Source organism: Parambassis ranga, chromosome 24 (assembly GCF_900634625.1).
Source record: "Parambassis ranga chromosome 24, fParRan2.1, whole genome shotgun sequence".
Classification (NCBI taxonomy): domain Eukaryota; kingdom Metazoa; phylum Chordata; class Actinopteri; family Ambassidae; genus Parambassis; species Parambassis ranga.
In genome coordinates, this window is record NC_041043.1 from 291,527 (window position 1) to 319,034 (window position 27,508).

At 41.0% G+C, this 27,508-nt stretch overlaps 2 protein-coding genes across 5 annotated transcripts in view; one reads left to right on the forward strand and one right to left on the reverse strand.

The window, feature by feature from the left end:
- The window catches only part of ncoa1 (nuclear receptor coactivator 1), a 49,045-nt gene extending 37,489 nt beyond the window's left edge, over positions 1 to 11,556 (forward strand). For 3 of the 4 annotated variants that reach the window (XM_028396650.1, XM_028396647.1, XM_028396648.1), the window contains 7 exons: positions 388 to 556; positions 1,681 to 1,995; positions 2,592 to 2,693; positions 2,866 to 3,286; positions 4,161 to 4,308; positions 4,391 to 4,580; positions 4,750 to 11,556. In XM_028396650.1, the coding sequence (XP_028252451.1) occupies positions 388 to 556; positions 1,681 to 1,995; positions 2,592 to 2,693; positions 2,866 to 3,286; positions 4,161 to 4,308; positions 4,391 to 4,580; positions 4,750 to 4,929 (1,525 nt within the window). In that variant the 3' untranslated portion in view covers positions 4,930 to 11,556. The remainder of the gene's footprint in view (positions 1 to 387; positions 557 to 1,680; positions 1,996 to 2,591; positions 2,694 to 2,865; positions 3,287 to 4,160; positions 4,309 to 4,390; positions 4,581 to 4,749) is intronic. The other variant, XM_028396649.1, reaches the window with a different exon arrangement.
- Positions 11,557 to 11,559: 3 nt separating this feature from the next.
- On the reverse strand, positions 11,560 to 26,407 carry unc93a (unc-93 homolog A). The gene is made up of 8 exons (XM_028396652.1): positions 26,187 to 26,407; positions 18,819 to 19,000; positions 16,330 to 16,559; positions 15,514 to 15,639; positions 15,169 to 15,380; positions 13,658 to 13,793; positions 13,395 to 13,526; positions 11,560 to 12,342 (listed from the first exon to the last, which is right to left on the reverse strand). Exons 1-8 carry the CDS (start codon positions 26,274 to 26,276, stop codon positions 12,071 to 12,073), a joined length of 1,380 nt encoding a protein of 459 aa, XP_028252453.1. The 5' UTR covers positions 26,277 to 26,407; the 3' UTR covers positions 11,560 to 12,070.
- Positions 26,408 to 27,508: the final 1,101 nt, after the last annotated feature.

Below are 27,508 nucleotides of genomic sequence, written 5' to 3' on the forward strand. Positions count from 1 at the left end.
CTCTAGAGACCTCCGCTCAGCCAATCTCATGGTCCTGGAGGTTCCTAGATCGAAACTGAGATCCAGAGGTGACCGAGCCTTCTCAGTGGCAGCTCCCACTCTCTGGAACACACTGCCCTTAGTTGTGCGGACTGCAAATAGTCTATCCTCTTTTAAATCATTGCTGAAGACCCACTTGTTCGCAGTAGTTTTTGGCACAGAGGAGCCATCTTGATGAATGTGTTGTATTTTATGTGTACCCCTGTTCTTATCATTTTGTTGTTTTTACTGTACTAGTGTGTGACTAATATTTTATGTATTCTACTGTGAAGCACTTTGGTAGGCTGTGGCCTTGGAAATGTGCTATATAAATAAATGTGACATTGACATTGACATACTCTTGAGCAGGCAGTGTGTGCCCTGTACGCTGGATGAAGTGTTGGGTCCTCCAACTACACCTGAAGGCCGAAACGATGAGAAGGCACTGTTAGAGCAGCTTGTATCCTTCCTCAGTGGGACTGATGAGAGTGAACTTGCAGAGCTGGACAAGGCACTGGGTATCGACAAAATAATACAGGTACACGTGAACAGTGATGATTTAAATGTGAAGACCACCGACTCATCCATTGATTGAACAATGATACAAAAAAAAAATCAGTTGATGTGTTGGCAGCCTTTGTTGGCATCTAAACTGCCTTTCCGTGCTATCTACCACACTGGACAACATTAAACAAGAGCTGTTTGACTCTTGTAAGAAGGATTGTATTGTCTGTTATCAAGAGTTTCCTTAGGCTCATCCTTCTTCTTGTTCTTTGTAAAAAGTACCATGATGTTAGGGAAGAAATGGCAGTCAGGAAGTCCCTAACATATACAACTTTAGAATTTTTTAAAATTTCCAAGTAAAGCAGTTCTTTTTCACTGCATTAACTTAGGGCAGTCACAGGGTGGCACACTTGTTTTCAGGAACATCTTTGGCCCATTCAGAATTTGCGATTTTAGTGCAATGTAGGATCTTTTTCAATTGCTCTGCTGTTCTTCGCCTTAGTTGTGTTTAAATCAAAGGTCCTGCAATTAGTTTTTAAGTCACCATTCACCATCCCAAAGGATTTTAGGGCACGGACAACTGCTCAGTGGATCATGTCTGTGCTTGCTAAACAGAAAGGTCTGGTTTTAAAGGTAGAGGTGGTGTCTGCCTCTCAAACCCAGATTGGCAACTGGTTCCAACCTGCACACCTGCAGATCTGAGTGTTCTAACATACGGTACTATCAGGTCCTGCAGATATAATGGAGCTAGTCCCTGTAGAGCCTGGTAGGTAAGGAGAAGGATCTTGAAGTGTATTCTTGAGCCCACTGGGAGCCAGTGAAGTGAAGCTAGAACAGCAGAGATATGATCCCTTTTGCTGATTGCTGTAGTCCAGTCTAGAAGTGACAAAAGCATGGACAAGTTTTTCAGCATCACTCTGAGAGAGGATGCTCCTGATCTTAGCAATATTCTGGAGTTGGAAGAAGGCGGTCTTAGAGACCTGTTTAATATGAGAGATAAACCACATGTCTTGATCAAAGATAACTCTTGAGGTTCCTCACAGTTTTAAGCAGCCCATTAGCTACTGCATCGGAAAAATAACTATTCTTTATTTGTGGTCAAATGACATGACTATCACCTGTCTTCACTCCGTATCTCTTTTTTCTCCTTTCTCCCAGGGTGGCTGCTTTGACCCTTTGCCCCAAAATGTTCCACCACAGCAACCCACTGCTACGCCAGTTTCCATTGAAAATCTCGCCACCTACCCTCCCCAGTTCACACCAGCTCCACAAGCTCAGTTTCCCCCAGAGTTGACTGCGGTGGGGCCACAGAGTCTAGGGTTTGGAGCCCCTCGAGGGGCTTTTCCTGGTGGGGCGGCAGGCATGGGGCTTAGATCGGGTATAACCCGACCACAGACCATGGGCACTCAGCTCAGGCTTCCACCCAACCAGCTCCGGCTGCAGCTGCAGCAGAGATTACAGGGCCCACAACAGGTAAGCATGCAGAGATATCATGGCTATAATAAAAAAGAGCTCTTTATAACCCCAGTGGTTTTCACAGTTTAGTCTTTGACTATTGATTTTGCAAAAATATAAAAACATTGCAATCCGTATGAGCAAGATTTTACTTCACTAGTTTTACTAGTAAGAAAAATGAGACATAGAACTATTAGTGTTTTTATAGCCTTTACAAACCAGTTTTTTGTCTACAAACTGTTGAAAGCCTGGAGTGCTGCCTTGATCTGCCTCAGGGTGAAAAACAAGTCTGATAAGACATTTACATTTATTTGCTGAAACTTGGGTGCAGCTTCTGAACTTTTTATCACATTGGGGAAAATAATCAGATGTTCTTTTCTGCCTAGTCTGAATGTCACCAGAACACAGAGGCTTCTGATTTCTTTTTGCCATTGTTGATTAAAATGTTTTTTTTCAGAACTCATTGGCCCTCCTACCACATCATGTTTCATACACGAATAACTATCATTATTTGTCACTATTTTTGACTATTTTCTTATTCTCTTGTTAAATGTTGCCTTCTCTCTGTTATCTCCATTGATCTGTCCTGACTGCTTTCTTTCACTCTGCCTCAGCTCCAGAACAGGTTGGCAGGCATGAATCCATTTCCAGGAGCAGCCCAGCAAATGAGCATGGGGATTCGTCAGGGGGTTCAACAGCCACAGATGCCCTCGCAAGTAAGTCACAGTGGCAGCAAGCGTAGCTTTGCTCATCACTTTTTACAGAATGAATGTTAAAGTTTGCAGCTTTTCTTTTCACCCAAGTGGGCTTAAACAATGTTACGGACTGCAGGTGTGTATTGTATTCGATAAGAGGAATATTGTCCCTGTAACACACTTTACCTCTTAGCAGCCTCCATTGAATGCCCAGATGCTGGCCCAGCGTCAGAGGGAACTCTATAGCATCCAGCACCGCCAGCGGCAGCTTTTCCAGCAGAAGGTCATGATGATGAGACAAAACATGGCAGGCGCTCCGACTGGGGCTGTAGAGTCTGTTGGAACAGCCCGGGTTCCAAAGGTTTCTCCTACAACACCTCAACAGCAGCAGCCACAGCAGCAGTTTAACTTCCCACCAGGGTACAACCCAATGTCGGGAAACACCCCTACCTCACCGAGTCACTTCAGCTCCATGTCGGGGGGCCCTCTGGACAAGAAACTGTCTAGCAGAGTCCCCCTGAATAACCAGACGCTCACCCTCACGCAGAGCCAGTTTAACAGCACCGTAAACTCCTCATTGCAGCAGGGGCTGTTTCCGCAGTTTGGAGGGTCTGGTGAGTTTACCCATAATCTAACAGAGAAAGAAGAGATGAATGTATATGTTTTATTAAACTAATAGAAGGCATGTACACTAGAATGTTCCAATTGTACTGAATCATAATGTCTTAACTTATTTCAACAAAACAAAAATTTTTTACTGTTCCAAAATAGGACTGCATTTTATATAAAAAATACACTGCTGTATTGCAAATGACTTGCTTCTAGAGCCAGCTCTAATCGGTTGTGGCGTGAACTACAGGTTTTTACACTTCCACATGGGCTTGTAGTCTGAGCCCTGGAGGTTGCCGCTTGTTCCCACCACATCCTTTTTAATAATGCTTTGCACAGCGGCTACTGGTATTTGAAAACTTTGAAAATACCTTTATAGCCTTTTCCTTTCTTGTGAGCATCAACGACACAGAGCAAGAGGTCCTTGCTAACTTTCTTGGTCTTAGCGATGACTTGCAATTGAAAAGAGACTGACTAGGTCGCCTCCTGCCTCTCAATTTGTGGTTGATTAGAATGTCCTAGAACAACAGAAGTTAGAATTATTTAGATTGATGCAGAAGATTTAAAAATGCAGTAAGATCAAGATTATAAATCATTTTAGACATGGACAATTTTAAAAGTAAATTGAAATGTATTAAAAGACTTCAATAGTGTCTTTAACACAATTTACAATCTTTTGCCACACTTTTGCCTGTTGTGTCATATTCTATATCTATATATATATATATTGATACAGAATATCTACTATTGAGATATATATATTCATTTAAACTCAAAATTTGGCCAGAATATGAATCTTTTTGGCCTCAACTGTACCTTTAACATTTTAATACTAAATTTAAATGAAACTGTTTTCTGTCACCTCTGTGATCCAACAAGACCCATCTTTCCCTCCTGAGATGAGCCCCACCAGCCCATTGTTGTCACCTCAGAACTCCACCTCCCAGAGCCCTCTGCTTCAGCAAGCCCCACCTGCTGGCTACCAGTCACCAGACATGAAGAGCTGGCAACAGACAGGCATGGGAAGGTAAGTACAAAGTGTCTAAAGATGTACACCTGAAAGAACATTTCTAGTTTCACATTTGTTCAGTTAAACCTTCTCTCTGCAGCCTGTTCAGTCAGTCAGGACAGAGTGCAGGGCAGGCATTTGGCCAGCAGGGTGTGTACAACAACATGAGCATCACCGTCTCCATGGCTGGAGGTTCGGGTGGCGTTGGTTCATTACCTCCCATTCGGCAGCCAGTTGGCATGAGCAACAGTAACCTCAGCAATGTTGGTGCAGTGCATAGTGATCAGCAGGTTAGTGACCTTTAACCTGCAGTTATTGTTTGTCCTACTTTTCCATTTTGAGTTGGTCAGGAAGGTAATACAGGAGGGTGTTATGTCTCTTCTATTTCCTCCTGCAAAGGCTAGTAGGTCATGGAGTTCTCTAATACTCCCTCTACTATTCTTGGCCCTGTTTCTGAAGGTGCAGCAGGTTCAGGTGTTTGCAGATGTCCAGTGCACAGTGAACCTTGTTGGCAGCGACTCGTACCTGAACCAGGGCTCTATTGGCACTGCAGCCTCCCAGAAGGGCCCCAGTTCACAGGGCTCCCAGAACAACCAGGCCCAGCAAAAGAGCCTCCTCCAGCAGCTGCTCACTGAGTGACACCCCTGCCCCAGCTGTCGTACCCTCTCTACGTTTCTCTTCTACGCCTCCTTGTTGTGAGGTTGGTGCACCAGACCCATTGCTGTCTCACCTTTTGGATGGATGGATGTTAGGACAACCACATAGTGGGCTCAGAAAGGTCTGGCTGTCCATGGCATGTGCAGCCTAACCACTTCTGTTAAGAGGGGGAGGGGGGTTATTCAGGGCTGGTTATTCTGCCGCCCAGTACTTTAAGAAAAGACTCAAGTCAGAAGGAGCAGCAGTGTATTTAAACCTGCCTGTCTAATCTGTCTGACAACCTGTCTGTCTGCCTCAGCCTATTAAAGGCAGTGTTGTCTTGCTGCTCATTCCTTGATGACCTACTTCCTGCTTCCTGACCCAAGAAAACAACTGCGACATCATTGTAGATCGTTGTTGTCACTGTCAAATCAGGGCCGGCCTTTTATTTTGCGGTTTTTCTCTCTCTCTCTCTCTCTCCCTCGGATTGGACAGTTTTAGTCGGGCCATCTGTGGCAGCAGTGCATCTTGGGAGCATGAGTTCTAGCAAACAGCTGAGCTCAGCGTTAAAAGTGTGTGGGAGTATCCCACACGTCAACACCTCTTGCTTTTATTTTGTTTGTTTTCCTCTACCTGTCTCTCAGCGATGTGGGAATGTTAAGGTTTCAGACCTCTGTGGCATTGTAGGATAGAAGCTCAGTATCAGCTGGTTCTGTGACTGTTACTCTATCAGCTACAGTGCCTGGTGGAAGTTTGAGTTTTTCCCAAGCTCTGCTTCTTCGTCTTCTACATATTATTACTATTATGTCTGTTTTGTTGATTTTTTTTTGTTTAAAATCTTCTGCTCTCAACATCATCATCATCATCATCATCATCATCATCGTTATCATCGTCATGATCATCAGAACAAGCTTTGACAGCCAGGATGGATGGATTGATGGATGGGAGACAGACGGGATGCTGCTCAGTTTGGAACTTATGTGTCTTTCTCCCCAGGGAGGAGATTTTATTTTTATTTTTTTATTTTTTATTTTCAAAGTATAAAGAAAGACTGTTAGGATTATTTAACTGTCTGTCCATCACATTTTACCCCTCACCTCAGCAGCTGTGAATACAGAACCCTGTTGGGTTCTCTCTCTCACTCTCTCTCTCTCTCTCTCTCTCTCGGCCTATCAGTGTTTGCCATGTGCACCATGCAGGCGGCTAGTATTGTACAGTACAGAAGGACAAAGAATCGGGGATGAGCTTACTCTTCCCTTGTAACTGCTTCAAAAAAGTGATTAAGTACAGCAAAACGGTGTATAATGTGATTGGATCCAGGTTTTTTGTCTGGCATCATGACATTGTAACACAGCTACATGTTGCAGTTGGGGAAAAATTATTCCAGCATCTAAGATGTGAAAAGAATTTTAAGTGATTGATTTATTTTTTTTTAAACATAAATGGCAAGAGGTCGCTCCCTTGCAGTGCTACAAGCAGCCACACTAAAAACAGATTACTTTGCTTTCTATTGTGATAACCAGGGAGCTAGTTAGCCATCTTCTCTTGCTTTCTCCTTTTTTATTCTTATGTATGTACAATACTTTCAAAGAACTTTTCAGACAGTACATGTGTTTGTAACCATTGTGTAAAAAATAATTAGAATACCATGTTGTGTTCTTTTGCTGTGGCTAGTCTCGTATTTAGTCACAGCAAACTGCACACTTTTGGATATTGTTCCTATATAATGACATTTAAGTAGAGGCTTTAGTAATAGAAGTTCCTAACAAAGATGTGATGAATAATTAATTTAAAGCTGAATCAAAACAGGAAGGGTTGAGTCACAAAAAACACTTTTTTCATTTCCTCCTCACCACCTTCTGCAGATCTGTTTTATCAGTGTTGTTACCATTTTTTTTTTGGGGGGGGGGGGGGGGGATTCAACCCTCTTCTCCCTCTTCTCCCTCCACCTCTGGATCCCTTATGAAGACTTCACTCCACTGGCTACACATACATACAGGTTTCTGTTGACTACTGTTGCTCAGTCAGACACTGTCTCTCTCAGTGATAACAGACCTCTCTTAAAGAAGAATCCACTCACAGAAACTCAGCAGACGCCTCTCAACACATTTTACATGTCTAAATTATTGTTGAGATGCTCACAAATTTGACACAATTGACTGAATCTGGAAGGACTGAAATGTTTAAACCCCTTATTCATGCAGGACTGATTTTTATCAGGGAATGTCCGGTGATTTGGTTACAGCCCCAGTGATTTACCTCCTTTTCAGTCTGCCATGTCTGAACTTTAGTTCCCTAACAAAACCAGTCCTTTGCTTGTTCTCGGTTCACTATGTGTCTAATGGAGGATCAGAGACTAAGTGGAATCTGTGGAGAGGGTTTTGCATACAGCGCTTACCTCACATTTATATATTAGGACATTTCATCACCGCCTTGTTCTTTTGAACTACCTAAATCATCGCTCATGTTAGGTCAAAAGCAGTCTGATAATTCCGTGGAATAGGGCTTTCCTGTGTACCGTTTGCTTAGAGAAACGTCAGTGTATGCAAATTACCCAGATAAAGAGGGATAGTATGTAAGGTCAACATTCCACCAGCCAACTCCCCCAGTGTTGTATGATGTGAGAACCACTTTGTGCTCAGCTGCTGGATGGATTTTTTTGTGCAGATGTGTGTGTCTAAACAGTGGCCCTGGAACACTTAATCTTTAACCTTCCATTCTAGTTTCTGTTCTTCTGTGTATGTTTATTACAAAGTCATGCGCGTATTATCATAGAGGATTCATCCATTATTAAGACCTACAGTAGTAGTTTCTCACTGAAAATTTAGTATCACTATAGTTGTCCATAATTAATCACTCAATGTATTCTGTGTGGAACCAGTGGAAGAGCTCCTGAAAATGTTTCTGCAAAAAAGCTCAAAGAAATAATGTTCCCAATTTGACATGAAAGATTTTGACAATCCTGACCTCAGGGCCACCCTTTGCCAGGGAGACATATGGAGGCCAGCAAACCCTCAAACTAACAACTTGCACCTCAGCCCAAAGCTTTCTTAAATGTTTATTACTACACAAGGCACACACAGCTATGAACAGTTTTGCCTTTTTGTCCCATTGTAGTTTAATGTTAAGAAAGAAATATGTAACAGAAAATATCTCATTCCTAATAACAACTGTGAAGCCTTTGAGTCCTTTTGTTTGTGTCCATGATGCGCTCCATTAACGTACAGAATATAGCTCTTTATGTTCCTGTGCCACTCTTGGGTCAGTTAGAAAACACTGAGATGCTGCACAAAGTGGAAGAAAAATGTATCTTGAAGGTTTCCTCGAACGATTTCACAGAGTATTGTAACTCCCCAACCCACCCCTCATCTCCTTTCACTTTTCTGGAATAGGCATTCCTATGGAAACTCTAGCAACAATTGTCAGCTTACCCTGCATTGACAAAACAACATGCCAAATACATTCAGTGCAAATGTAAGGTTTTTTATGCAACAGCCATTGAATGGAAACAGTCCCTCCCTCGTCTCTACAGTTACAAGGTACCAGGTTAGGTTCTTTTTTTAACGTTTGTTTTGAAGATGTTAACATAATGTATATAACAGAGAAATGTGAATATGTATTTGTTCAGAATCAACAAAAAAGTAGTGCTCCGAGTTTGTGGTAAATAACTACTCGCCTCCGTCATGTTTTTATTTCATGTTTTGATTTTCTACTTTTTTTTATTTTTCTGATGATGTATGTATGTATATGACTATCAGTGAGTGCGTTTGTATGTGTGTAAGTGATTAATACTGTATATCTGGTGTTCTCTAAGATGGGAGATGTCCTGTTTGTTTCTTCTCTTCTTTTACTCTTTCAACCCTGCACAGTACCTGTGGGTGTATCAGATAAAACTATGCCAGAGAATGGTTTAGCGACTGCTGAATGTGATTTTACTGAGAGAAGCAGTGTGGACTGGCTTTTTGTACGGGTTAATTTAAAAAAAAAAAAGGCCATATTATTTAATTTTCTCTGTTGTCAAAAAAAAGTTTAAGCAGATCTGGGAGAGTGGAGCCTTGGTTTTTTGGAGAAGCATTGCCTGGCTGCTGTGTATTTCAGTAGGCTTTGTTTTATTTTCTAACTGTCTGACTGATGAAGCCTGTTTTTTGCATTTGTCAGTAGTAAATGACCAAAGCTTCAAAATGTTTGATGGAAGTCATATGCAAATTTCATCATCACTGGACAAGACATAATGTAGCAGCTCTGTGTTTATTTGTCACGCGCTGCTCGCCATCGCTCTGCATGCTCATTCCTTCCCAGCTTTCTCACACTGTGGCCTCTTAGCAACAATGTGTGTGATGTTCCAAAGTTTAGTTGGTTCAGAGACGACTCCACCCTTTTTTTTTTTTGCCAATGGGGTCTTTTGAGCCTGAAGTGCTATCACACGTTTACAGGAAACAAAAGAAATGATTGCAAACATTAGCTATGCACCTTACTAAAACAAAGCATTTGCTCACATGGATTGAACACTGGAGCAACACTACATGATTCATTTCACAGGCAACTTTACACACCAAGCCCCCATAGTGGGAAATATTCCTGACCTTTCTCAGTGGTTAAAAAACAAAAACAAAAAAGAACAAAAAAATTCTTTTTTTTCCATTAACTGATACTTTATACCAAACTTGAGGTGCCTCGTGTATATACTTTCTGCAGTAAAGATTGCTCCTTTGCTGTCTAACAATAGTAACCTTGTTAACCAGGGTTTTTTAAACCTTTTTTCATCTTTATAGAAAAAACTTTACTGTATAAAAACTTTTTTATACACATAGAAGAATAATCAGATTATTCCAGGAATTTGCAAATACAATCTAATTTTGCACTTTAGATTTACTTGGAGTGAAAAGGCCATCAATCAGATCAGAATTTGGAGATAGAAGATGTTATGTCCCCTGAATGTACCACGAAAAGTTGGTTTTAGTCGTTTAATTTCATGTAAATGATCGGGTTCCTTGTGAAAAACTGAATCCAAATGACGACTAATAATTGTACACCTTCTTTGTAATGTAATCTCTCTCTCTCTCTCTTCTTCCGTCTGTCTGTAACTTGCACCGACCAATACTCAGTATAAATACTATGCTAATGTTCTTCAGGTGACGTCCCCTATCCCCCCGTCCCCCCCTCCTCTCTGCGCTGTTGGCTGTTAAAAAAAAACTACTGCTTGAACTCTCAGAACATTCCTGCTCATGACCACTCAGCGTTCTCTCTCTTCTCCCTCCGTTGCTTTTCCTTAAACCAAGGTGGACACTGGCTTTGTGTTTGTGGGAGACTTTATTTCTGCCTGTTAGCAACTGTTGTGCACATGCATATGTGATGACACTTGACTGTTGTTTTTGCTTGTCTTGTCTCACTTTTGTGCAGCCTCGAGTAAAGTATTCATTGGTAGAATCATGTCTTGAGGAGGCAGCCATGTTTGGTGCCTAGGGAGTTCCAGAGCAAAGGATGCAGTCATAGGGCCACTGCAATGAGACTTTTTTCTATAAGTTACTAGTGAGAATTGATTGACAGTTCAGTGCAAAATTCTGATTTGAAATTCAAAATTTAAAAAAATAAAGTATTCTAAATTGAAAAATCAGAATTCTGAATTTTAAATTACAATTTAGAGGGGAAAGTTAAAAATTATAACATGCCCCAATCCTCCTCCTTAGTTTAGTCATTGGCTTAAAATAGTATTTTTTCACCACTATGACACTTTCTAACTCCAACTCATTCCTAAAGCCGGTGTTAAACTGTATTTTTAAAAGCTACCCCAGCATCCATCAAGTATTGTAAGCGCTGCCTTATTGGGACTGAGGTTGGATATGGATGAGAGATTTAAAAGAAGTTGTAGTATTTACTCGTTTTGTGTCGTTATGAGGGTGGTAATGCTTTCTCTGGAGAATTTGAGATGTAAAAAAAAAAAAAAAAGACCAAGGTTCCACTTTCTCCCTTGTACAAATTAATATAAATAAATAAATAAATATATACATATATATGAATATATGTTATACATTTTACTCATTCTTGTCCAGGTTTGTATATTACACCCATGTAAAGTTTGTTTTTAAAGAGGCATCGGAGCAGCTATTACAAAACAATATGAGTGACATTGTTCATCTGGGAGAATTTTATGCATGTTATAGTATCTCTTTTTCTCTCTCTCTGTCTCTTTTAATACCCGTCAACCCCCTCTGTTCAGGTGTGTAACGTGAATATAAAGAAATCTACCTTTTCTTTGGAATGTTGTAGACAATCAGTCTCAGGCCGGGTCCAGTCCCTGCAGGGAGTGAGAGCCCTGTAGGCTAACAGACAAACAAAACTTTTTGTTTGACAATTAAAAACGTTCTTTATTTTGCATCTACTGGAAGTCTAAATTTTGAGGTTTGTTCATTTATATGTTTCGTGGCTGCTCAAGTTGACACACACAAACACACACACACACACACACCTCTACTACACTCAAAACACAAACACCTCGTGCATTTGACCCCTCTGCTTTTTTCCAAGGTGAGGATGCCAACCTTGTGGAAATGATGCTTTGACTAACAAATCTATAACATCTATGAATGTGGGAATGCAACACATTGCAATAAAAGCACCATTTGAAATGCAGCATGAATTCAATTTGTCTTATTTATTAAATAGATGTTAGTTATCTGCTTGGCTTAATGAAAAAAGCATTACAGTTTTAATTTCTTTAGATTTTGGTAAATATATAGAGACACTAGCTGCACAGAAGTATATGCTAATGCAAGACAATGGCACTGTGCTGTTTTGTTTTTCAGAAAGCACTGTTTTGTGAATAAGAACTAGCACACCCAAAAGACCAGTTTCTTCAAACATGAACAACTGTATACAACACATTACTTGAAACACACATTTAATGTCATTGCAAACTGTAAACGTGTGTGATTTAAAATATTGTTTAGAGTAATAAGAAAGGAAATATCCAACATTAGTTAAAATAGTCAGTGTCCAGAAAACCACAGCATGAGTTGTGTTATCTCATTATGCTCATCATATAGCTAATCAATGTGGTGTTTTTAAATTGACATTACCTATTGGAATCAGACACCTAGCAGCATCCTGGCCGAACTTCCATTTACAATTTAAACAAATCCAGTCTCTACATATGTGTCTGGCAAATGATCTTCTCGATTGTTTTGGCATCCTCTTTGTGACTTAGGTAGGGAGGTGTAGGATTCTTGTATTCACGGTACTCCACTATAGGGTAAGTGATGACTGTCAGAACCAGAACAGCTAGCAGGATGTACAGTTTGTACTCCAGGCATATAAATGTGCTGTAGGCGAAGGCAATAACAAAACCAAGAGACTCCCACATCCTGTAGTTGGCGAAGGCTGCCTCTTTGTCCCGGGGGAATAAGACGCCATACAGAGCTGCAAGAAAAGAATGAAATCCAACTCTTCTAAAAGAACAAAGGAGATGAAAACACGACAGTGTAGACTGAACAAACAAAATTGCTAATAGTTATTGTGAGATGAAATGTAAAAAGTGTTATTCTGTATATGGAGGTGGTGACACTTAGTGGTGGCAGTCACTGCACTTGAAATGCTGTCATAAGGATAATGTTTCTACTCAACCATCACACAGCAATTATTACATGATTATAATACATGGTTAGATCTTTATTTTGTATTTTATTTTCAGTAATGTACAGTTAACTGGGGTATTTTGGAAAATTGGTATTTTGCCTGCACGCTTGTGTGTGAGATCAGAGAGCCACTCCACTCCACATGCTGCCTTCCTCAGCTATCGATGACGTCATAGCCAAACAATTCTACGGCCTTGGAGAATTGAACGGACCTGTTACCTGGTATTAGGACCTACCCCACCTGTAAACAGCTGATTTACAGCTCGATGTCCTCACAGTGCTAAATGTAAAGTAAGCACTTAAATATTTAGGGCCTTGAAATATCAATTTTAAGCCTTACACTTCACACAATGGGCAGCCTTCTGGAGAATTATTAGAATGTGATCAAAATATCGGCCTCTGATTTAAAGACATTTAAATTTTGTCTTTTGCAGAGAAAATAAAACTGGCAAAAGGTGCTTCCAGTTTATAAAAACAGAGAGAGGGAGAGAGATACAGTGTTGAAAGTAATTAGTTACATCTCTTATCACACCTATGCAGATTACACACAACTCTAAATTTCAGTGTCATCACATTACTACAGTCCCTACACTCACTAAGTGTATTTAACAAAACAATGAGTGGATGTACCAGCACTCTGAATTGCCTTGTGTATGATTGGTGCTATATAAATAAATGTTTCCTTGCCTTGCCTACAAGTTTCAATTGTAACATTTCCACTGTTATAAAGAATCCCATATACTTTGAGCATTTAAAATAATTGCCATTTTCCATTAACAGCATCAAAGTTTTGATACATGTATACTGCATATCACAAAGCTGATAGGACTTTCTTACCGTTGGTCTGAGTTTGCCAGATAGCATCTGCCACTCCCCACAGAGCAGGAAACACAAAAAACACAGGCAGCTCATCAGGGTGAGGCCTCCAGAACAAAAGAGCAAGGATGCAGCTGAAGTTGATCAGCGCAGCTGGAAAAAAAAAACCATAAAGAAAGATTAAGCAGTTTCTTAATATGACATCCAAACCCAAGACAGCCACGTGCATTCCTCACAAAACTTCTCTCACAAAATTCACTGTAAAACCATAAAAGAAACATTACCCAGGAAGAAAAGTGCAGCTCTCCCAGTGTACCGAGCAAGTCTCCCAAAAAGGAAGGAACTCAAGGAGTTGAAAGCTCCAAAACACATCATCACGAAGCCAACAAAATGGATTCCCAGAGCACAAGTCACATAGTTCTGCAACATGAATCACACACAGTAAGCTAAACTGAGACATGCATTGGATTATATCTAGCCACTTAGTTTTTTAAAGTTATGTTATTTGAATATGTCGTTGCCAAAAACTGCACTTCCACAAATGACCATTTGAGGCAAACGTGAGTCAATCTCTAGATAGTTTAAAACCTGTCTGGTACGTCTCAAAAATGCTTCCATAAAAGCAAACAAGCAAAAAAGATACCTTTTGCTTGTTTGCTAATAAAATGTGTAAAATTATATATACAGTGGAATAAAGATCTCTGCAATTATATAGAGAGTTGGATGAGCAGTAAATATGATAAATAAATAGAAACAGTATATAGTGTAAGTTGTGCTACATGGCGATATAAACAGTATGGAGTTGTAACACTAAACTAACAGTAGTGCTGAAGTGTGAGCTATTGTCTTCATTGTAATTGTGAATGGAATGATTCCTGAATCATTGTGCTGTCAAGTAGGTGGGATGGATTGTCAATGATGGAGAGCAATTTGTTCGGGGTTGTGATCAGACGTACACAGTGGGGGGCAGAGGTGGAAACATTGCACAGCGATAAGAAGGTGACAACGAGGTGAAGAATCGTCCAGTAGGGGGAGGGCCAGCAGAGGGTCCAGTGCTGACCCTGCTACAGATACAGCTCATTGGTCTTCTTCCAGGCTGCTGTCCTGCTGCCGATCTTTGATGTTGTAGCCTGATCAGACAGAAGCACGGCTGTGCTTTGGAATCACCTGTGTTGCCAAATGTGGCCAACCTCTACATGGAGGAAGTGGAAAGAAGAGCCCTGAGTTTCTTTCCTGGAACCCACTGGTTTAGATATGTGGATGACACCTGGGTCAAAATTAAGACCCATAAGGTGGAACGGTTCACATCAACTGCACTTGGGAGGACACCAGGGACAACAATGTGGCCTTCCTGGACTGCACAGTCCACACGGAGGAGGACAGGAGCCTAAATGTGGACGTGTAATGGAAACAAACACACGGACCAGTACTTGCTGTTTGATTCACACCAAATTTTGTTGAAAAATTGATTGTCGACATCTTTCCTCTTCTTTTCTTTTTTAGCTCAGCAAAGATGACCCATTGACACTGCAATGTCCCACCTGTGTTTTCTCAGTGGTCAGAAGAGTTAAAAAAGCCCAAAATGCTTTTTATCTTGTTAAAGAAATGCAGTCATGATGTATTTAGAGAGAACGATGCAACACCTCCACTCTTTGGACCCAGTGGTCATTTGTGGTATTGCCACAACAATCCTTTGTATGTGTAAATAGTTTACAGGACCCACTACTAAAACTGAAACCTTTACTTAATGTTTTTTAATCCCAAGGAGAACATGGCGACTGAGTGACCTGCCCACCTTAGTGTACTCTCCAGAGAGGAAACTCTGTTCAAAGCCGCTGTACATGGTGAGTGGGATGAGGATCAGCAGCCTCCTGTCCTTCAGGAGCCTGAACGTGGCCAGAAACGTGTGACAGAACGGCTCCCGGCTCCCACGGAACTGGCTGGTCTCCTCCTGGTCAATGTTGTCCAGAAAAACTGCCACAATGATCATGGCCAGCACGCCAACACCTGCCACACCACAAATCACATTGATTATTGAGTGTAAAATGGTAGTACCAACATGTGTGGCAGTGTGCTGGTGTTTAGATCATTTCCAACTACAAATCTTTATGCATGACTAATTGAAACAGTGAACTCTTACCAATGTAGCACCCGACGAGCGTCCACACTAGTTTCTGTGCTGGCCTGGTGGTGGTGCTGCTGGCGTTGACAAAAAGGCCACAGTCTGCTGCCCCACAGGTCTGCAGCTGCTCCTCTGGGATGTCAGCTGTTAAAAAAGGAAACTGTGGGAGTTATTTACCGGTAGATAAATGCACACTTTATTACCAATAAAAGAAAAAACAAACATGCTGCAGTCACTGGTGTCTGTGTTATTTGTTTCTATGAACTCTCTGAATTTGTTTCTCTCTCACTCTGAACTCTCACTTATGTAGCAACATTCATAATCTTGTATAACATTGCACCTTTAAACAGTGTGTTAAACAAGGAAGTGAATAACTGTGATGCCAATAAATGTTCCTCTACTCACGTCTGCTGTCATATAAACTGATAAGCCAGAGATATGACATAAAACAGTGTACAATTTAGCAACATCCTTCACTATCAACACACACCCTGCCTTCAAATTTAAAACCATAAAACCAGGTAACTACTCCATTATAAGAAACAAGCCACCATTTTCATCAGCCATAAACAGAATGTTACAGACTATATTTTGTGTGTCAATGTGGTTTTTCAGGTACAACAGTACACACTAAAAACAATACGCTCTCACTCCTGGAGATAAAGTGACAGAACAGATAGACTTCGAAAGCAGTCCATGCTGGACATTTTATCCACTTCCACTAGCCACATCCACTCAGCAGTCAGAGTTAAGTGATATTGATCAGTAACACCACTAACAAATCTATTCCTCTTGAAAATGAGTGGAACTGATGCATGTTAGTTTTCTGCCTACCTATGCTGGTGTCTTGTCCAAAGATGAGGGATGACATGAGGTTTCCCCACACAGCTGATGACTGGAAGATGAAGAAGAAGATGCCAAAGTACTGGTTGATGACATCAGAGCCCTTCTTGTTGTCCTTGGCAGCTTGCCTGTTCCCGGAGATGGTCAGATAGGTGCATTTAGCTGACCAGAGAGGTGAGCCACCCAAACCCAGGATGGCTGAGGTGGGTATGAGGGTGTACCTGTGTGAGAAAGCAGATTGCAAACTCCTCCTTTTCCAAGCACACACAAATGCTCTCAATATCATAAGTAATGAAACTCTTCCTCAGCTCAATTAGTATAGGGACATGCTAAGCTTTTGGCCTATTTACTGAAGATGTTTGCTAATGTCAGCATGCCCACAATAATAATACTTGAACAGATATACTGTAGATTTAGTGATAATAGTTCACATTTTGCCACATCTTCTCTTTCTAACCATGAGAGAAAACGTATGGTGGCCACCCCTTAAACACTCCCTGAAATTAATGTTTGCTTTGTCATTTCTGGGCTACTGTAAAAACACTCTTTAAAGTAGAGAAGATTGAAGCAAGGCGTCTGGACTGGTAGAGTTTTCTTGAAGACTTTTCGCTGCTTATCCAAGCACCTTTATCAGTTCTAACTGTTTGGTGGGGAAACATAATTTATATGTGGTGGCAGACCTCAGTGGGTGGGTCTGGGTAAAACTTAAAAAAACAATAGCACTAAATGTTTCCATACTTACCTGTGATGTTCTGGCTGACTGGGCCAGGTGTGTCTAACGACTGGCTAACGACTATGAAACTGCCGGAGGGGGACTGGTTGACAGCCCTTTGTTCTTACTGTGAGTATGTGCAAACTTCCTGGGAATGGATGGAATCACTGCATTGTATGTGGTGGAAAGATGATGTCTGAGGCCACCACCTCTGTTAAGGGAAGGTTTTTCCAGCTTAACATAGATGGCTTCCTTGACTCCTCTTTCAAACCACCTTTCCTCTCTGTTTAGGATGTTAACATCGTTGTCCTCAAAGGAGTGTCCTTTGTCTTTGAGGTGGAGGTGAACAGCTGAGTCTTGTCCTGAGGAGGTGGCTCTCCTGTGCTGAGCCATTCTTCTGTGGAGTGGTTGTTTAGTTTCTCCAATGTACAGATCAGAGCATTCCTCACTGCACTGGACTGCATATATCACATTGCTGTGTTTCTCCCTGGGAATCTTATCCTTCGGGTGAACCAGTCTCTGTCTCAGTGTTGTCATCGGTTTGAAATGGACCGGGATGTCATGGTTGTTGAAGATCCTACGGAGTTTCTCTGATACTCCTGACACATATGGAATGGAGATGTTCTTTCCCCGTCGGCTGTTGTCCTTCTTCTTATTGTTGGGGGTCTTGTTTTTGTGGCTTTGATGAGTGCCCACTTGGGGTAGCCACAGGTTTGCAGGGCCTTCCTGATGTGGTGTTGCTCCTTCTTCTTCCCATCTGAGCTGGTTGGTACAGTTTGTGCTCTGTGCCGCAGGGTCCTGATGACTCCCAGTTTGTGTTCCAGTGGGTGGTGTGAATCAAACAACAGGTACTGGTCCGTGAGTGTGGGTTTCCTGTGCACTTCCACTGTCCTCCTCAATGTGTACTGTGCAGTCCAAGAAGGCCAGATTCTTGTCCCTGGTGTCCTCCTGAGCCTGACAACCAGTCCCCCTCCAGCAGACTCATAGTTGTTAGCCAGTCGTTAGACACACCTGGCACAGGCAGCCAGATCATCACAGGTAATTATGGAAACATTTAATGCTATTGTTTGTAAGTTTTACCCAGACCCACCCACTGAGGTCTGCCACTACATATCAGTGTTAATTTTGGCAGCAATTTCGGATTTAGTTTTTATTTTAGTCTTGTGACTAAAATGTCATTTGATTTTAGTCACGTTTTAGTCATCAACATTTTTTAACTTTTAGTCTAGTTTTAGTCGAGTAAATATCAAATAATTTTAGTCGACTAAATATCAAATAATTTTAGTCGACTAAATCTGCCGTGGATTTAGTCGACTGATTGGATCTCATCTCCATCAATAATTTTGTCTCGATTTTATTCGTTGACGAAAGTGTCAATACATTTCGTCTTCGTTTTTGGCACCGTGCCGTTAGTTTTTATTTAGTTATCGTCTCATTTTTATCAGCAAGAAAAGGTTGTTAACAAAAACTATGATGAAAATGATTCGTCAAAAAATTAACACTGCTACATATAACCATGTTTCCCCACCAAACAGAACTGATGAAGCTGCTTGGATGAGCAGCGAAACGTCTTCAAGACAACTCTACAAGTCCAGACGCCTTGCTTCAATCTTCTCTACGTATGATGACCTGGATGACTGAGAATCTTCATCAACACTCTTTAAAGTGTTTGTTTGTGCAAAATAACATCACAACAAGGGATAAAAATAATGATGTGCAACAGCCATGTCAGCTGATAACAATTATATTTCAGTGAATGATTGATTACCATCCTGGGTAAAGGTTTCCAACTGAGTAGGACACATAACAGGCCATGCCAGCGACAATGGTCCATTTACAGCCCAGATTTTTGATCATGAGAGGAGGCAGGAACATGGAGGAGATGATGATGGAGGCATAGATGACACTCAGAGATGCCACACCCATCCCCTCTTCTGCATTTAGGCTGCTCTGCACAAACAGTAAAGCAGGACTTCATCAAAGATATATATACAGTATAATGTACATAGTATATAGACATATAGCATCCTTTTTTCCAGTGAATATACAGTTTTTCTTATAAGGGTTGTGTGACCTTGCAGACCTAAGACCCCATTTACACATAGCCGGGTATTTTGAAAAACAAAGACTTTTCCCTTCGTTTGTGCCTTTCATTTACACAGTGGCGGTTTTGGGCATGGGCGAACCGGGCAGTCGCCCGGGCGCCGTCACATGAGCAGTTGCTAAGTGGTTATGAAACACTGTTCAAAAAATAAAGGGAACACTTAAAGAACACAATGTAACTCCAAGTCAATCACTTAGGGTGCAACACTGATTGTGAATCAGTTTCAGCTGCTGTTGTGCAAATGGAACAGACAACAGGTGGAAATGAGAGGCAATTATCAAGACAGCCCCTATAAAGGAGAGGTTCTGCAGGTGCTGACCACAGACCATTTCTCTGCTCTCATCCTTTCTGCCTGATGTTTGATCACTTTTGCATTTTGTCAGTGCTCTCACCCCTAGAGGTAGCATGAGGCGGTGTCTACAACCCACACAAAGGAGGAGGTAGCGGTCCTGCTGCTGGGTTGTTGCCAGAGCCCTGCAACATGACCTCCAGCAGGCCACTTATATGCATGTTTCTGCTCAAACTGTCAGAAACAGACTCCATGAGGGTGGTCTGAGGGCCCGACGTCCACAAGCGGGGCTTGTGCTTACAGCCCAACACCGTGTAGGGCGATTGGCATTAGCCAGAGAACACCAAGATTGGCAGATTCACCATTGGGGCCCTGTGCTCTTCACAAATGAGAGAAGGTTCACACTGAGCACATGTGACAGACGTGACAGAGGTCTGGAGACGCCGCGGAGAACGTTCTGCTGCCTGCAACATCCTCACGCATGACCGGTTTGGTGATGGGTCAGTAATGGTGTGGGGAGGCATTTCTTTGGAGGCCGCACAGCCCTCCATGTACTAGCCAGAGGTACCCTGACATTACATACCAGGGTGAGATCCTCGGACCCACTGTGAGACCATATGCTGGTGCAGTGGGCCCTGGGTTCCTTCTGATGCATGACAATGGTAGTGTGTCAGCAGTTCCTGCATGATGAAGGCATTGATGCTATGGACTTGCCTGCCGGTTCCCCAGACCTGAATCCAATCCAGCACATCTGGGACATCATGTCTCGTTCCATCTACCAAGGCCACGTTGCAACACAGACTGTCCAGGAGCTGACTGATGCTTTATTCTAGGTCTGGGAAGAGATCCCTCAGGAGAGCATCTGCTGCCTCATCAGGAGCATGCCCAGGTGTTGTAGGGAGGTCATACAGACACGTGGAGGCCACACACAAACTACTGAGCCTCATTTTGACTTGTCTTGAGGATCTTCCACTCAAATCCAGACCTCCATGGGTTAATAATTTTAATTTATATTGATCATTGTTATGTTATTTTGTTCTCAATGTATTGCACTATGTAATAAATGAAGATTTTCAACTGGAATATTTCATTCAATGAGGTCTAGGAGGTGTTATTTTAGTGGTCCCTTTATTTTTTTGAGCAGTGTATTATGGATCACTGTATGGAGAATTGGCAAATTAGCGCCCCCTGCAGCTGCAGGCGCCTCTGCTTGCTGAGAAGGTGCTGAGCTGATGCTGGACTGAGAGTTTGATGCTGCACGCTATGTTTTTATAATATCCATCCATGATGTGGTGCGCTGGCTCGTCGGTAGCTAACAAGTTAGCATTAATCTAAAGTGAGAATACTGCTTACTGTCACCTGGGTTTATGAGTTAAATACAGGTCCTATATTAATACAGTGAAATATTTTTGTTTTGTCTGAATAAGCAAGGACATATGTTTGATTTAGTACAATTGTGGTGCTCTAGTTTACATGCCTTATATTAGTTTAATTAAAAAAATATAGAAAATGGGGAATTTCTTTTTTATACCATTTATCCTCATATTATCCATTTTGCAACCTGTCATGTTTGTTTTCTGTAATGTTTGATGTTTCCTTCATGCTCTTATAAGGAAGGTTCTTCTTATAAGCCGGGTCATGTTCAGGGTTTATTCCTGTTAAAAGAAAAAGTTTTTCCTTGCCACTGTTGCTCTTAAGGGGTTCAGGCTCTGGGTCTCTGTTCTGATCGTAAAATGTGCTATATAAATACAATAAAATTGAATTGAATTGAAATTTTAACACAGTGTAGTATCAGAATTGGCAGGTTTCTCAAAACATGGTTGTCTCTTCGGAACAGGGTTAACAGGGCATTATCGCTAAAATGAGCACACAAAATCTGACTAAGCCTAAACTTCACATGAGTACTTCCAGTACAGGTACTTCTTGGTCAAGGTATATAATGAAGGTAATGCTGATAAGGCCTACAAAATGTTAATGCCGGTAATTGAAACCAATTTTTATTAATGTTTTCCAGTTTGCCCTTCTATTAGGTATAAATTCTCTAAAGGAAGACATATATACAATTTGTTAAAGATCAAAAACAAATTTTATAGAAGATATGTATCTTATTCTACACCACTTACTCTGTGTAGTTATAATAATTCTACAGACAATCTTCTATCACATCTGCTATAATAGAAATTATTTTTCAGGAAAAATAAAAAATTGTTCAAATGACTTTAAAACTACATTGAAAGCAATAAATAAATAAATACATAAAACAGTCTCTGGTATATGGTATTATTTGTTGATTGCTGAAACTACTGTTGAAAATTAATTTGATATAGCTCAGAAATTAATTAATTAATTAATTTTGTTAATCATTTGGAACAAGTAAAAAACATGTCAGTCTCTCATGATGATGCATTGGAATATATCAGTTCCAGCTCTTCCCCGGATTTCCTCTTTTCAGCCTGTTGATATAAAATAAGTGAAATAATTTATCGATTAAAACTATCTTCAGCTGGGCATGATGGTGCCATTCTTGTGAAACAAATAAAACATAGGTAGTCCCTTATTTAACTATAGACCTATGTCTACCTTGTTTTTAAAAGTATTGGAAAGTATTGTTTACAAAGGGATTTTCTTTTTATTTCACATACCATCAATCACATACCATAGAAAGATGATGTCTGAGGCCACCACATATGATTACATAGCTTTAGTCCATTTAATATATAATGTTACCTCAGATTTATTTTCCTTGAAAATAGCTTTTGATACAGTCCATCATAATAGTTTTATATCAAAATTACATAGCTTTTTGAACATGAAAAAATCCATATAATGATTTTCAGTGGTAAAATATCCCTTCCAACTAAACTTCTGCTGAGTCACTGTCACAAGGTTTTATTTGTATTATTATAGATGATAACCTGAGTTGGAGAGATCATATTGATTGGGTCTCCAGAAACTGATCCTTTTACATAGTTTTGTATCTTTACACAAACAGCTTTTGATTAAATCACATAATTTGTCATATGTATATCCACATTATACTCATTGTCTTTTACATGATGATTTTACAGTAATATTATGTGTAAGTTTTATTTTTTTATTTTCTTTCTTTTGATTTTTTTCCTCCCTTGGACTTAAATGTTTTTTCTACACTTTTGTAAATAGTTTTGTTAATTTTAATATGTGCAAAATATAAATAAATAAAGAAATAAATATATAATAAACATCAACACTAGAACAACTTTAAAAAACACAGGAAGAAAACACAAGTATCTCCATCACCACCATTCTTAATGATACTATGATAGAATTCTTTTTAGTCAGACCAGTGTTTTTTGTGTTTTACCTTGACTTGACATGTTTCGACTACTTCCTGCAGTCTTCCTCAGAAGTCACATGATGTTACGTGACGTGTCTGCCAGCTGATCTTATGCAGGTTGTGGCGCCATTCTTCCACTACTCCAGGTAGTGGGGGAACAGCCCAGACAGGCAGGGTATTTCGTATATGACGTTGCATTTTTTGTCCGGTTCGATCTTGTCTTTGGGGTGCACCAGTAGTTGTCTGAGTTTACGATGTGTTTTGACGGGTGTATTGATGTTGTGTTTACTCATTGCTCTTTGTATTTTTTCCGTTATTCCACGGATGTAGGGGAGTGTCACCATTGTTTTGTTTTGTTTTTGGTTTGTGTTTCTCTTTTTTTCTTTGTTTTTTCTGTTGTCGATTTGTTGTTTTCCTTTTTTGATTGCCCACATGGGGTACTGACATTTTTGTAAGGCCTTTATGATGTGTTTTTCTTCCTCCTGTCTGTCTTGTGGGTCTGTGATCATGGTGGCTCTGTCGAATAGTGTTCGTACGGCGGAGAGTTTGTGTGCGGTGGGGTGTTCAGACGTCCATAACAGGTATTGGTCGGTGTGTGTGGGTTTCCTGTGAATTTTGATTTTTATGCTGCCGTCCTGTAGATGCGTGATGTTTATGTCCAAAAAGGTTATCGTACTGTCTTTTTCCTCCTCGTGTGTGAATTTGATTTTTCCTGTGCTGTCTATTTTGTTGAGGTGGTCTGTTAACTCCTGTGTGTGGCCAGTTTTTATTTTTTCCAGGATGTCATCCATGTATCTCCTCCACATTTTGAGACTGCATTGTGCAGGTGCCGTGCAGATGGCCTTCTCTTCCAGGTCCTCCATAAAAAATCCACTCATGATGGCTGAGAGTGGGTCCCCCATTGCAAAGCCCTCCCTCTGTCTGTATAAAATACCCCTGAATTGGAAATATGTGGATGTGGATACGAAATGTAGCAGCCGGGTTATGTCGTTAACTGCTAGATTGGTCCGTTTGTGTAGTGTCTTGTCTGTCCTTGTCATGACCTGGTGTTTATTTATGGTTTTGTTTTCCTTGTTTTGGGTTTTTAGTTTAATCTGTGTTTAGTTATTGTTATTTTCCTGTAGTTCTGGTGTTTTGTTTCCTTGGGTTTGTGTTTGTGTCTAGTTGTCTAGTCTTGTTTTGTGTTTCTAGTTGTCTAGTCTTGTTTTGTGTTTCTAGTTGTCTAGTCTTGTTTTGTGTTTCTAGTTGTCTAGTCTTGTTTTGTGTTTCTAGTTGTCTAGTCTTGTTTTGTGTTTCTAGTTGTCTAGTCTTGTTTTGTGTTTCCTGTTTTACTTTGGTAGTCCTGTCCTCCCTGTGTATTGTCTTGAGTTTGCTTCCTGTGTTTTCCCTCCTTGTATGATTACTTGCCCTGCCCTCATGTGTGTCACCTGTGCCTCGTTGTCTTCCCTGGTCCCCTTGTATATAGTCTGTGTCTTCCCCTTTGTCCTTGCTAGTTCGTCTCGTCTGTGTGGGCTTTGTGTCCGTCTATGTCTCGTCCATGCCATGCCATGCTTTGCTATGCTATGCTTCAGGTAGTTTCTTTGTTTGATGTTATGTTTTTGTTTACCACGCAAGGTGTGATTTTTGGTTAGGTTATTTTGGACTCTCCTTTTGACCACGCTAGTGTGATTCTTAGTTTTGTATTGTTTTGCCCTCCTGGCCTTTAAATAAAAGACCTTTTGGATTTTAACCGCTCTGCGTCCTGCAACTGTGTCCGCTCTCCTCACAAATCCTGACAGTCCTTAGGCGGTTCTCTACTATCTGCAGTGTTACGTTTACTGGTGTTTTGGTGAAGAGGGATATTACGTCATGTGATATGAATATTTCGTCCGGGTGTACTGTGGTGTCCCTGAGTTCCTGCGCTAACTGTTTTGAGTTTTTACAGTGTTGTTCGGTGAGGCCTAGTAGTGGTTTTATGAGGTCAACTAGTGCTTTTGATAGGTTGTATGTTACTGATCCGATGCTGTCCACTATTGGGCGTAGTGGTGTGTTTTGTTTGTGGATTTTGGGTGTGCCATATATGCGTGGTGTGATACTAGCTGTGGGTATGAGGTGGTTGTATGTGCTCTTGTCTATTTTACCTTCCTGTAGTAATGGTTTGAGTAGTGCTTTGAGTGTCCTTTTCTTTTCTTCTGTGGGGTCCTTTCTGAGCGGTTCATATGTTTCAGTGTCCTTTAACATGTTTTCCATCTGTTGCTCGTAGTGCTTAGTGTCCATAATGACTGTTGTCCTACCTTTATCCGCGGGTATGATTGTGATGCTCTTGTCCTGTGCCAATGTTTTAATTGCTTTGGCTTCTTCTTTTGTTATGTTAGCTGGTGGTATTTTTGCGGATTTTAGAATACCTGCTATCTCGTTCCTTAGCTCTGCTTTTTTCCCCTGGTCCTGTATGGATTGACACGCTAACTCGGTGGCTAGGATGAACTCTTCGTGTGGTATTTTGTTTGGTGTGACAGCATAGTTAAGTCCGCGAGACAGGACGTCTATTTCTATCTTTGTTAGGCGGCGTTGTGAGATGTTTTTGACCCATTTTTCTTTTTCGGCTTCGTCTGTGTCCTTATTTCTATGTTTTCGTGTTATTAGTTTGTCCAGTTTTTTGATGTGTCTTACCTTTGTCCGTTCAAAAAATATTTCATGTGTCTCCCTCAGGTGTTCTTTTACGAGTTTCTGTGTGTTTTCTTCCGTGGGGTATTTCAGTCTGAAAGCTTCCGTTTGTGTTTTTATCTCTGTGTTGATGTTGGTTATTTTGCTTGTCGTGCAGCGTATCCTTTCTTTAAGGAGCGCTGTGCGGGTTTTCTCTATTATCCTATTTGCATTTTGGGTTGGGATGGGGTTTTTTACTTCCAAGCTTGGTGGTGTTACTCCCTCGTCTCGGCATCTCAGGTTGAATTTAAGGTGGTTGCGATAGCGTGCCCTTTTTTGTTCCAGCTGCTCCAGGCGTCGGAAATCTTTGACACATTGTTGGCCAATAGGACAATGAACCGGGACGAGGGAACTTTTACACTGTCCCACACCTGGAACACTGTCCTGAGGAGACCAGACTGCTGTCCCACACCTGGGACACAGCGCTGAGGAAGCCGGACTACAGGTGGCGCTGTTCCCCCACTACCTGGAGTAGTGGCAGAATGGCGCCACAACCTGCATAAGATCAGCTGGCAGACACGTCAACTAACATCATGTGACTTGAGGAAGACTGCAGGAAGTAGTCGAAACATGTCAAGTCAAGGTAAAACACAAAAAACACTGGTCTGACTAAAAAGAATTCTATCATAGTTCATAAATAGGTGAAGACCAAATGAACCTTGTCGAAACATTCTTAATGATGCTCTTAAATTTAGCAATGGATATGAGTGTTTCCAATCCCCCCCTTACCCCTTCATTCACCTACCTGTAAGCTCTGCAGGCCTCCATAGGCCGTGAATAGAGACAGAAACCCAACGGAGACCACCAACACATTCTTGAAATTGCGGCTGATCATGGCTGTCTTTTAAAAACGTCCACAGTCCCTCAGAAATAGAAATAATCAGATGGTGTTAGTTTCAGAATTCATATAGCAGCTACACAGCTGAAGTCATAGCAAACGCCCACTGCTGGGAATGACTGTGTCAAATACACTCACTGGAAATATCTCAGGACAAAGTCCAGCCCTCACACACACACATACACCTACACACACACACATGCAATTTGACAGTCAGTTTGCAATGCAGTGGATCCTTTATCATTAGTTCACCTAATCTGATGTAATTCTTCAGAGTTCCTCCCTTTCACTCCTTCATAACTATACATATACTTCTTGAGTGCATCTAGTTTCTTCACATCCCTTTAACTTTTCTTGACCAGATTCACACTCTTTTAGTCCAGATGTATGTATGTATGTAAGTCTCTGCCATCGTCTATACATACAGGAGTGGCACAGAGCAAAGGTTAATTACATGTTGTTTCTGGTGCTTGTCTTTTACAGCACATCAGTTTTTTACAGTGTGAGACCTGCCGTGGTTTGACAAGTATGACAAAAACAGAGGGACACTGCAGCTTCTTCTGTTGTCTCAGCTGCACTCAGAGTGAATCTCTGCAGGCTGGTTCAGCCTCTTATCACAACAAAGCTGAGTAAAGGGGCAGTTTTCTACTAATGGTGACAGCAATTGTTAATTGGCAGATATTGTCTCCATGTCTAACATAATGGTGACTGGTATGCTTATTTTGTATGTATTTTCACCTCATGTGCATTCCTTGTCGATTTGTAAAATGTGTTATATAAATAAAATTGAATTGCCAGCAGTGATAAAACTTTACAGGTGTTTTTGGGTGGTTGTTTTCATGCAAGCTGTTTATGAGCAGGCTCCAATTCCATGGCATCAAACATCTGATCCAAACCTTAAAAAAAGAAAGACTTTCTTTTTTGAGGTTGTTCTGATGAGAGGTGAGCTTCCTTTTAGTGCATGTTTTGGTTATTCATCTTTTTATCCATACAATCAAGCTAGTTGGACTGTGTCCTGCGGTCCAGTGAAGAGAATATGAAGGTGCAGAGTGACACATTTATGGCAAATTATGATGCATCGGACAGACTTTGTCCAAAAAGACTTGCTCAATTTATTGAGTTGTCATAGTCATAATCTGTATTTATCACAAAATGATAGTAGCCAAGGCAACCATTCTGGTTGAATCCTTAAGGCTGATACAGACCAGCTAGCAGAGGAATTTAGCACT

Bases quoted from the DNA above. Each gene is read 5' to 3' on its own strand.
- unc93a (XM_028396652.1), bottom strand. From the start codon at position 26,276: ATGATCAGCCGCAATTTCAAGAATGTGTTGGTGGTCTCCGTTGGGTTT. The intron at 19,001-26,186 runs GTAGGTGAATGA...CTGTTTGTGCAG, and splicing joins GAGGCCTGCAGAGCTTACAG to AGCAGCCTAAATGCAGAAGA. The intron at 12,343-13,394 runs GTAAGAAAGTCC...CTTTTCTTGCAG, and splicing joins CTGGCAAACTCAGACCAACG to CTCTGTATGGCGTCTTATTC.